Source organism: Charadrius vociferus, unplaced genomic scaffold (genome assembly GCF_000708025.1).
Source record: "Charadrius vociferus isolate BGI_N301 unplaced genomic scaffold, ASM70802v2 scaffold26, whole genome shotgun sequence".
NCBI classification, from domain to species: domain Eukaryota; kingdom Metazoa; phylum Chordata; class Aves; order Charadriiformes; family Charadriidae; genus Charadrius; species Charadrius vociferus.
The window spans coordinates 1,562,001-1,574,575 of record NW_009649320.1 but is presented as its reverse complement, the minus strand read 5'-3'; the positions used below and the strand labels follow the sequence as shown (position 1 = coordinate 1,574,575).

General features: G+C 40.0%; 1 protein-coding gene across 1 annotated transcript in view; it reads left to right on the top strand.

Annotated features, from left to right (window-relative positions):
- LOC104290367 (arylsulfatase D-like) overlaps nt 1-3,691 on the top strand; it is a 19,863-nt gene extending 16,172 nt beyond the window's left edge. The window contains exon 10 of the mRNA XM_009889463.1: nt 3,321-3,691. Coding sequence (XP_009887765.1) covers nt 3,321-3,691 — 371 coding nt within the window. The remainder of the gene's footprint in view (nt 1-3,320) is intronic.
- The last annotated feature ends 8,884 nt before the right edge of the window (nt 3,692-12,575 follow it).

Genomic DNA, 12,575 nt, shown 5'->3' with positions numbered 1-12,575 from the left:
CCCCACGTATCCAATACTCAGCAGACTGGGGAGTTAAGAGACTGAGAATGACAGTCCAGCTGTTAGAGCTGCCATTAGTGATCACAGAATGGATTAGGTTGGAAGAGACCTTGATGATCACCTAGTTCCACCCCACTGCCGTGGGCAGGGACACCTCCCACCAGACCAGCTTGCTCATAGCCCCATCCAGCCTGGCCTTGAGCACTTCCACAACCTTTCTGGGCAACCTCTTCCAGCGTCTCCCACCCTCACAGTAACGAATTTCTTCCTAACATCTAATCTAAATCTACCCTCTTTCAGTTTAAAACCATTACCCCTCGTCCTATATAAGGAGCCCTTCCCCAGCTCTCCTGTAGGCCCCCTTTAGGTACTGGAAGGCCGCAATAAGATCTCCCCGGAGCCTTCTCTTCTCCAGGCTGAACAGCCCCAACTCTCTCAGCCTCTCCTCACAGGAGGGGTGCTCCAGCCCTCTCATCATCTTCAGATGAGAGAGATCAGTTGACACTTCCCTAATGAAAGGCTAAATACATACTCCATCAAGGGATGCATTTGAAGAACTGTTTAACTTTGGTTAAAGGACTGCTGTTCTCCTCACCTAGCTTTCACCTCTTGCTCCCCTCAGCTATGCAAGGTGTGACTACATTGCAATTTTAGTTCAGATCAGAAGCGTTCTTTTAAGCAATCCCCTCTTGAGCATACCCACTCACTGTGCTTTGAGTTGCATTGTGGAACGGGCTTGGAGATCATCATTTTAGTTTAGATGAAACTGTAAATAGGCTTCAGGATAATACCTAATATGTTCTAATGACTAAAAGATGTTGTATAGATTGGACCAGACAAGAGTTAGCCCCCAGTAAAACACCCCCAGACAACCACAGCATGGATGTCAAGGCATCTAGAACCATTCTGCTCTCCAGATCTGTTTCTAGTTGGCCGTGCTGCCTGTAACACAGATACAATGTGCAGATGCAAGGTGCATTTTGTGTTCCCGTGAAGCCACATGCATGACTAGATCTCCTATATACACCTTTCTACCATTTTCCCCATTGAACCACAACTGCTCATGGCAAAGGAGCTGAAAACAAGGGGCTGTCCTGCCCATGAAAAATTGGCTAATCAAATATTACTGTGGGGCTCAAATTTCAGCCAAGCCAGAAATTGTGATTCTTAGCTCCAACTGCCATTACTTCTGACTGAGCTGACAGGATTTTTAGAGTCTGTTTTAGCTCATTTACAAGTATATCACGTTCATATTACATATTTATTGTCTGTTTACTTCTATCTATTGGACAGGCTAGATGTGAAGCCATTGTGTCTTGATGTCACCCAGGCAGGACTCATCAATTAAGCCCTTCACTGAAGCCAGAAGAATCCTTTGTCTCTATGTTAAAGAGTCCTTTCCTCTACCACAGCACAATAAGGCTTATTAGTGACAGTTCGTTTCTTTCTGCTCGTTAAATTGATTGATTGTTACCAGATGGGTTTGAGAGATGTTTGGATTGAAGAAGCAGGTTTCCATTCCCTTGGACATATTATATTAACACGTTGCCCTAAAATTCACACGCATCCTTCAAATTCTGTCAGAGCTACTTCAACAGCAAATTGCATATGCCTCTTTGCCTTTTGGAGATGAGTGTAACCCCTGCTGTTTCCATCAGCACTGATTTCTCCCACCTTTTTTTTTTTTTTTTCCTTTTATCCTGCTGTAACCCAGCTGTCTTCTCAGCTCACCAACACAGGTTAATTACAATCAGCCTCACTGTATCCTTCTGAATTAAGTAACAAGGAACTGGCTCTCTCCCACTCTGCAACTCCAGTAATTATTTGCAGCTGTGAAAAGTGAGCTTTAAAATTTTCCAGAATCAGAACAATTCTCCTCAAACACCCTACACTCACTTCTCCGGACTGCCTTATGGTGTATAAGTTACAGGGAGCAAAGCATACACCTAAGGAATACCTGTCCTCTGTAAGCCATCAGGAAGTGAGCCTGTTTCCTTTAAAAAAACCTAAACCAACCTTCTGCATCCTTTCTCTCACAATTTCAGAAATCGAGATATCTGAAATCTGAAACATTTCTAACTATTATGCCAAAACATTTCAGAACCATTGAGACATCATCCCTCGACAGAAGTGCAGCAGCATAGCTTAGCAAGACATGGAAACTGTGGGGTGGAAATGGATACATAGCTAGCCAGCCAACCAGCCAGAAACTGGAGATTTTAAGCTAAAATATTTTCGGAACCTTAGTATGTTGTTCCTGCTCACCTTTTAAGTTGCTTTTAAATTTTACTTATTAACAAAATATGCTCTAGCAGTAGTGACACAACAGAGAGAAGAATAAACCTGCAGACTCCCAGTCACAAAGAGACAATAGAAGGGAGGACAGTTAAGCAGATTCCATTGAAGAAAAAAGAAAATGCCATGTAGGGACAATGCAATTGTCACCTGTTTCTGCCTAACGTATTACAGAAGTGGCTCGAAGTGCTGGACGTCCCCTTCTTTCTTTTGCTCTCCCTGTTTCACATATAGTGTCTAATTACTGTCTCCTTCCTGGGCACATCCTTGCCTCTGAGTTCAGTGTAGTGCTTTCTGAACGCGGGGTGAGGAATAAGGTGGGTGGGGAGAGAAGGAAGGAACATCTCCTGTTTAACTGCATTCAGATTTATTCCTAGTCATTTGTCATTTCTTCATTACAAGTTACAGACCTGCACTTATCCAGTAGTCAGTACTAGAGCTTGATAAAGTACAAGCTCTAAAGCTGCAATCTCATTGCATTCATCATATTAATGTGAAAAACGAGACTCCAGATTTTACTGTTTTCGTGGCCTGCAATTACCACTCGACTTGAAAGTGTGCTGGAACATGAGCATGGAAATGAGCTGTGATCAGTTTCTGTCCAGGTACTCTTCTTGGCTCAAAAAGTACAGAGCAAACTGAAGAACCACCTACCAGTATCTTCATTGGGGGCTACATTCTCCATTCCCCCCGCCCATGCCGCCCCCCAAGGGGCACATAGAGTTTCAAAGGGACACAAGAAAGTGACAGAGACTCCCTCTGCACCCAAAATAATTAGACTTAACCACCCACATAGTATATATGGCCCTGCACATACCCAGAGCCAAGGTGTGCCCAAGATGCATGAAAACCCTTCTGAATCCCTGCCAGCTCCCAAAAGAGCCTTTCCCCATATGTGACAAGCCCAACATAAGCTTGCCCAAGGAATGACAAAGCAGATCACTTAAAACGTGAACCAACCTTTCAGCGACCTCCCCTGACTCCTAATGCCTTTAAGCTGTTCAAATGTGCTTCTTCTGTCACAGGTGGCACTGTATGGAAAGCTCATTATGCTACTCCAGTATTCCAACCAGAAGCTTCTGGGGCCTGTTTTGGAAGAGGAATTTGCCCATGTTTTGGGGATGGGGTAACCCATCATGACCCTCCGCTGCTGTTTGATCTCTCAAAAGATCCTTCTGAGGCAAATCCTCTATCAGCCGACACTGAGCCCTTGTTCGACACTGTAATGAGGAGAATAGGAGAGGCTGTAGAAGAACATCGCAAGACACTGACTCCAGTCCCACAACAGCTGTCTCCTTACAATAATATATGGAAGCCATGGCTGCAGCCATGCTGTGGCACATTCCCGTTCTGTTGGTGTGATGAGGAAAACAACAAGGCAGATGGAATACTTTAATACCAAAATCAAAGTACAGTTAGCTTTAAAAAAAGATGGTAGTTTTCACATTCACGTGACTACAGTCACACAGAAATATGAGTCAAATTACACCGGAGTAACTGAAAGGGACCTTATTGGTGCTTTTTATTCAACCTTTTCTCTTACTCACAGAAATTCAGTAAGCCTGCAGTTTAAAAAAAAAAAGTTAAAAATGCTCCAAAACATATTCCACCTATGGGTCACCTGTATAATCTATCCCTCAAGCACATAATTCAGGATCAAATACCCAAATAAATGAGACAAAATTTCTTTCCTTACTGATTTTCAATTCAAGTAAATTATGAATGGTAAGAGACCAAACTTTAATTGGAGCTGTTTGTACAGGTAATAGGCTTGTTAAGGCAACAGGACTGAGCCCAGGAAGGAATCCTTATTCAGGTCTTATCTTTTTAATGAGAAAACTGTCCTGTGTTTAAAAGCACAAATGCACATTTAATTTGGAAACATACCAAAACAAACTGGCCTCTAAGAAATAAACACCTACTAATTTACAGTATTTTTTTTGCCTCATCTGTACATTCCTTTATCTATCATGTGAGAATTCCCAGGAAAAAACTGAACTGACAGGTATGTTTTAGAAATTAGGTAGTTAAAGTTATCACCTCAAGTTCAGCAGCGAAGTATCTAGCTATTCTGAAATGTTAAACCACAGCAATGCCTGCTGAGATATATTTTCCACGTTGTTAAGTCATCTCACTTGTGAAAGCATTGAAAATCATCACCCAGCTGCCTTGACAAGATAGGTCACAAATTTCATGATCTGCGAGACCAATTCATAAGCTGCATGTCCCACTTGAGCGATAATGCTCCTGATTTCGTAAGAGTGCTACTATGCCCCATGAAAAACGTGCTTTGTTTTGTGAGACAGCATTTTGTTTTCAGTAGGAGGTGTTAAAAAAATTCACTGCACACACTAATCACTTCAGTGTACAGGTCATCCTCTCCAAGCCAAACAAGTGTCAGCACTCTGTACAGTCATTAGGGAAAGGGAGGGAATTAAAATATCTAATCCTCTCTTGCTGCCCTCAGGTTAAATAAATTCATCTCTCAATATATAATCCTAACCATGCTCTTGCAGGGTTTTTGTGTCAAATCCAATTTTAAAGTGGAGGTTCCTGCATTTTCTGCTTCAGAAAAAGTAGGTTGTGTGCCAGAGACTCAGACTCAAACTTCTACACCTTCCTGAACGCTGTATATTCACTGCTAGCACACAGCTAAATGTCACCAAGATTTTAAAAGTAACAAGAGACGGTAAGAGCAGCACAGCAGGTGCTTCAGGTGACTTGTTTCCTTAAAGAGAGCCACTTTGCAGAATTGCACCAGTGCAGCTCTGTTCAGTACCAAGGTTGTCCATGTGTCATTTTTTGCCTTTTAGAAACGGGAAGAGATAAGGCAGCCCCTGGCAGCTGATAATCCCAGAGCAGTGCACTGCTCTCGCAGCTCTTGAGCTGCAACAGCAGGTCCCAGCCCTTTCACCAGCCTCAGGACAAAAGACTGTGCGTGCCTGGACTGTGCACCTTTTGCAGTGTTTTCAGGCAAGCTCCTGACCTAAACCCCCGATCTGGTATGTCACCGGTGTGGTAAGTCGCTGTTATTTTGCTCTAAACAGCACAGGTTGTGACCATGATGCAGCACGAAATGCCAAGTTTCCAAAAAGCTGACCAGGCATTTCTTCAGGTTATTTCCTGTTTTACCTTTCCTCTAAAAGGTCACCAAGCAAATTATTCCACATAAATCAAAGGGCTAATCTGACAATGAACTGATAGGACACATCAATGTCAGACTTGACAGAAGTATCTAAAAATACATTTGTTCTTACTGCTTGATAGCATTTAAATCCACATCAGTATCGCTAAGAACTTGTCAGAAGATTTGACATTTTTCTGTGGCTGACAGGGATTGAAACCAGCGCAACTGCATCTCACTGGATTCATGCAGAAAGAAAAGAGCATAAAAAGACCATGCAGTTTAAAGCCATTTTGGTTGATTCAGAGATGGAGGAGAAATCTTATTGCTCAGTGGGGAACAAAGCCAAAAGTTGTTCTCTAGAGTCAAGCCAGTCAGTTCAGCAACATCTACATTGTCAGTTAAGCATGAGGATACAGTTTTCCTCAGTTCACCTCACTGCCCTCCCCACTCACCCACCCTTATTTATACACAAGAGCATGGCCAGTCACAGATGAGGCCACAATTAGAGCATTTACCAGGGCATGGGAAGGTGTTCAAGCACCCATGCAGCATGTAAGCATAGGTCTAAGCTCCTGTTGGCACACTGGGAAGCCCAGTACATCAGCAAAGCCCCCAAACTCCACCTCCAAGCACAATGTGAACGCTTTGCGCCCAAGTTTAAAGCCAGGCTAAGAGCTAGCAACACAATCAGAGTGCATTTGGATTGGCTTATACCACATCCATCGTGAGCCTGCCCTTTGCCTCAGGAAAAGCATCACCCCACATAACAGTAAACATTAAACATTTGTGCAACACCTCACTCCTCTGAAAGGTAAATTTGCTAAACTGCCAAATAGAGTCAGGCACTAAGGACTCACGTCAATATAAGCACTGCCTTCCAAACATCCAAATGCAGATGATTTCATCTTGGCTGGCATCTGTGGAAAGCCAGAGGGGCTTTTGGGCAGGAGGTGGGGAAAACAGGCCTGGCAACATAGAACAACTGGGTTTTGTTAAGCAACTCTTAGGGAACTCAACCAGGCACAGGGAAATGGGTTCTCCCCACACAGAAAGACGAAGAGGGCAGACAGTACACACAGAGGTAATCTGCAGGGGAGAAGGAGAACAAAGTAATGGGAAATCACTGAATAGGATGCACAATGTCATTCCATAAAACACGGCGGACAGGAGGGAAGACTATTTTCAGTTCTAAATTCCTTTCACTGTCTAAAGCTAAATGTATCTTAGAAGTTGCAAATTTTGAGGAGACAGTGGTAAACAGGGAAAGGAGGTAAATTATTTTACTTGTTTCCTGCAGATCCTAGCCATGGAGAGGGTGCTGATCTCTTCATCTGTATACACTCTAACCAGAACATGCAAGCTCTGCATAAGCTGTTATTCTGGCCTCCTGGGAAAAGTATATTCCCTGTAACGCAGGTGAACCCAACATCGCACTTCAGAGTTCTCCTGGTGCACTCTTCCACATAAAATGCATTAATAGGTAAAAAGCTGTTACAAAACCTGTTTGCATTTGAATAATACTGAAAGAAATAGACTCTTAAGTCAGTTACCTAGGTTTGTCTGAAAAATAATCTATAATGATCTTTTGCAAAATATATGAATATAAAAATAAAAGCCAAATTATATGCTTTCTCTTTTTTTTTTTTTCCCCCCTCATGGTCTCTCCCTTCATAGAAGGGATCAAGCACCACATAAAATATCCTATTGGGAAAACCTGAGACAACTGGCAAATCTCCAAACCAGCGTTAACCATAGGAGAATTTGCCTAGAAATGGTTAAACATAGACACCATAGAGAGGGAATCATTACTTTGTAACAAATGAAGTTTGTTTTTACTGAAAGAGCTGTGGCTGAAGTGTATAAGTGTTTGACATTCATGTTGTATGAAGCCAACTTCCATCTAAATAGTTTGATCATTATTAAATGACATTTGGAATTGCTGCATTGGACTGACTCAACAAAGCAAGCGCCCAGTCTCACAGTAGAGAGACAATAGGCTTCTAAAAGATCTCACTTCACCACATTTAAATACCAGACACATCGCTTTGCTCCCTGCTGGCATCCAAGGGAAAGCCAGAGCATGGATCACAAGATCCCATCATTTGAGAATGCAAAATAATTTGTGTAATGGATAAACTGAGAAAAGCAATTTGAGCTCAAAGTTTATCCAGTATGAAAATCCTGGGGACTCTGAGTATATTCGAGAAACATTTGCATGAACACCCAAAAAGAAAGAGTAAATATGACAAAACTCTTGCTCACCACCAGACTGCAGGTTAAAATACATGCGCACACATATATAGTGTGTGAATAAAATATCGGAGGATTTTTGTAGAAAGTTTTGATTGTAATGTTACATCTAAACAACTCTGCAAAAATCAAATTTACTAGAAACCTAGTTTCTCTTTGAATTACCATACTACTGCATTACTAAGATTTTTTTTGAAAACAATAAAAAAAGAACATTAAAAAAAATCCACAACAACCGCACGTTTCTGAGGTAAATGGGTATATTACAGGTTCCAAACAACCCTGGCTTCTGTTCTGCCATTTGTCTAAAAGTTGTAAGTAAAAGGTTTGGAAACACAAAGAATTTAAGGAGGTTTAAAAAAATAAGTCTTTAAACTAACCAAAACATAAAGCAGGTACCCACCCATCACATGCAATCAGCTTTGTTCCAAGCATTTACTACTATAAGAAGGCTTTGAAAATCATAGTTGTCTAAAATGAAGGAAATCATCCGTTTCTGATATTACTCATCTAAAAGAAAATCACCTGTTTACCATGGTTCAGAACCCTGTACAGTACCATAAAAGGGAACAAACTTTTCCAAGGTAGTTAAGATCATGCCACCCTGAAGTGGGAACAGTATTAAAATAATCACAAGTCAGAGCCTGACTCTTGGAATTTTAATTTTTTTTCCCCTCCAGTTTCTTGAAGTTGAAAGTGTTCTTACAACAGTCAAAGTAAAATGCAGGAAAAATGCTTGCAACTGTCTTCATAGTATTCATAGTATATCATCGTCAGTCTTCTAACAATTAGTTTTTATAATGTTTTAAAGTAAATTATATATAATTGTATTTTTTTTTAAACTACCTTTGCTACAATTATGGTATGCTGTTATTACAACAAGTTGAAAGTTTATACCAGAATGCAACATATTGCTTAAGTGTCACCTCTTTAAACCGTCAGGACCAAAGAAACTATTATTTACGAGCCAGCCAACTTAGGATGAACAGAACTTCAACTGAAACGTTTTGTAGCCAATACGCTGAAAATGCAGACTACTTTAACGACTAGTAGTAACTGACATGTATTTTTGCAGCCTATTTAAGAATTGACTGCTATGCATTTAATCTTATTTATAGGGCTGATTTAAAAAAAAAAAAAACACACCACAGAAATAAAATCCCAAAATGATGAAGAGAAAACTGAGGGCGGAAAAAGCAATCTATCACATAAAACAATTTTTTTCCATAGAATGACCTAATCAAATTATTTTCAAACTGCAGGAATCAGAACAGTTTAGATTAGCAAAACAACAGAATCAGACCCATTAAGGAATAAATAGGCATACTGCAGACTTGTTTCTGTTGAACAAGTAGACATTCTCAGCAGCATGCAAACATATAAAGCCACCTGCTACTAACCCAGCCTCCCATCCATGGCCAGAAAAATCAAGGTAAAAAAGTAACTAAGCATTTTATTTTTTATTTTTTTTTCAAATACCAGCCTTACAAAACAACTGATGTGAGCTGACTGAATTAGAGAGACAAAGGAAACTAGTTCTTTCCCAAGAGCAACCCAGTTGGAAAGGTCCTCAACAAGAGACCAGACAGTAAGTAAAGTGATATTTCAAGAACAACAATCTCCTTTTCCTCTAGGCTAGGAAAGCGCATTAACCCACATGTCTAAAATTTTCAAGAATTTTCCTTGTGGCACACCCACACTATCTCCTGTTTATACATTAAGAGCACCCAATAAATTAGCCTCTAAGTCTAGCTGTGAGTAACTCTAAGCACATGACAGAAGACGAATCAGCACATTTTGTTTTAAACACACAAGCTGTCCTCTTTAGATACAGAGTCTGCCACACAGCAATAGGTCAGACTCCGACCTTTCAAAATCCTTACAGCTGCTTCTCAGGTCACTACTGACAAAACTCTGTCACACACACGCACAGACCAGCTGGTAAAAAATCGTCAGTGGTTCTCATTTTACCATGCCATTTTTTTCCCCGTTATATTTCATTGAGTTTATTATTCTATAGCACCTTCCAAATTGCTAAAGTGAAAATATGTCTTGTTTAGGGAGGAATGATGCCACCAAAAAGCCTACATTTCTTAACTTTCTTTACTCTAAAAATACCTGGGGCTATACCACACTTTAATGTGGAAGAAATTCTAGGTGAAGCTTGCTAAGTTTTATTTCCAAGTCATGTTCCAACTTAGCAAACCCCAACCTTGTGTTTCACGGCAAAATGCAGCCCCTAACACTCCCAGACCTGCTTGTAGCCCCAATATTTCAGAATAATGTCCTTCAGAGCAAAGAATGCTGCCCAAAGCACAGCATGTGCGAATTCTGAATTCATTCACAAGATTCTCCCTTCTCACACTCTGGTGACAACAGTACTGTGCTACAATCCAGTACGACACCTCATTACTTGTAACTAGTTCAACATTTCTTGTGTGAAGACAGTACAAAAAAACTTGGGCAGGGTTTTTAACCACAGCTATGCTTTTCCATGGAATACAACAAATTGTTGTGCTAATTCAAGAGATCCTAAAGCTTATAATTATGTATGTTTGTAGAAATAATAACTCACACCTTTTAATTCTTCTCAGCAGGTAGTGCTAATGTATCAAAAGCAATTTAATACAATTAAAAAACATATTAAAGTTACCAGTCAGTCACAAATAATACTCCCTGGCACACCATAAACAACCTGTAACTCTGCATCATCTGATAAGCACATGACTTCATACATCCTTTACATTTCTAATTTATTTCCATGACATTAATGTGCTACATTTCTTTGCAAAACATTGTAGAATCCCCACTCAGTACCATTTTACATATTAGCACTTTCAAACGTATTCCATGACAGCTCCTTTTCCTACATTCATATGCCTATTTAAAAACCTTTCAGTTACTGATTCCATGCCAGTAATTCTTCTCCCATAATCCAATTAATGTGCCCAGTAAGATCTAGTAGTTACTGTAAAAAGTACAGCTGCATGAAGCATAAGTTCACATTGTCGACTACGATTTTATATAGTCTTCAAAAACTGAATTACATTAGCAATAATGCTTATAAAACAGAAAACTTTCTCAGAAGTGCACAAGTCCACTAAGAAACAGGGATAATAAGCAGACCAAATGCCACACAAGTAAGAGTACACTGCAGTTGCTGTAATCTCTGCATAGTGCTGCACTGGGCCTCGCACAACAAGAAGTAGAATGCACCTACCTGTGTTAACATGCGAAGGTTACCTAGCCAGGAGAGGCAGGCTGTTGAGGATCCCTTTGTGATCAATGGAGAAATCGAGAAGAATCATCTTCTGGACATCTCTCTCTTCAACTTCAGAGACCCTAAACATCTAATTTGAACTAGAAGCTTGAATTCAGTAGACTCACCAAAGAGATTCCCTAAGAGCGCTTAGAATAAATGAGAAATAAAGAACTAGATAAAATCAGAAATACCCCACAAAAGAAAATCCACTATTGTGAATATTAGAAGTTAATTCTAAAATACTCAAAGATATTTTTTCTTCCTTTAAGGGAACCTTTTGACTCTTTCGTTCCTTTCGTAATTTGTGCAAGTTATTCCCTGCCCCCCTCCATCCTTTCTGATGGAGGAAAAAGAAACAAAAATTCCTTCCCTCCTACCCTGCCTTTTTCTCCACTAGCAGCTATGGCAATCCTTCTGATGCATAATTTTACACCACTGCTTTTTAAACAGAATTCCCAAGTTATTTCACTAGGTGTATCTGTCCCAAAATTTGTGACATATTAAGACTGAAACATGTTTCAAGTCCTGCATCAGGCCTGCAGAATTCTTATTCTACTACCGAGCGGCGTTATGAATAACTGTCAAAATTGTTACCATATTAGCATGCCTGTCAAGCTTCTTTCTTTTTCCTTGTTTGTTAAGACCAACTTGCTGAGACTAGTAAAATTTAAATACCCAAATTCACAAAGCAATCCCCCGTAAGTATACTTAATATAATGGAATCTCATCAGTAGATTTTTCTGGAACTACACTCACAGATTTATGTTAGTTCCCACACACAGCTATTGTTTAAAAGATCTTCAAAGGGCCTGTTTTCTAAAACAAGTGCCAATTGTGTTTTCAGTTGCACTCAAACTGCCTGCAATATGGGGCAACCACGCAACACAAGAAGAATGCTTCTGTCAACTGCAGTCTGAAGTACTGTAAACAAATTGATATAAAGCACCAGAAGGTTTACACCATAGTGTCAGGATTTCTTCCTCTGACTATGCAACTCTAAATACGCAAGTAAAGCTAACAATATTTTAAAAAACAACAGTATCTTATAGCAACAATATAAAAAGTTAATGTTATCAGTCATTATCAGTCTATCTTAAGAGTTTTACACCACTCTTCATTATGCTGGCGGTGAAGCTGAGCAGCTTCCTATAAATAGGGAGAACATCCATTAGTGATCTCAGATAAAGTCTGAATTTCCCCTAATCCCCAGTATACTTTCATTAAAAAGTTTCATTGCAGACTCCTATGAGGCCGGGATTTCCTCTCCTCACTTTTTTCTCATATTGAAATCTACACTATGATTGCCCTTGGAAGTGTTAACTTGGTCTCAAGAACAAGGTTTTCACTGAAATAGTTTTATAGCATCTTCTCTAAGTACTTTTGGAATAATCTCAATTTGTGAAATAATCTCAACTTCCAACATGTTTCCCACTCATGACTATTTCTGCAGAATGCTTATGGGAAGGAGCAGAGAAGAGTGATAAATATGAGAGTTCAGACTCAGAGGGTACCATTCATTATACTTCAGAAGGCACTATGGGAGAACAATGAAGATGAGACACACATAATAAAGATGAGGCACAGTTAAAAAAAGCAAGAATCTGTATCTGGTAATCTTCCCCCAAAATGTATGAGGACCCA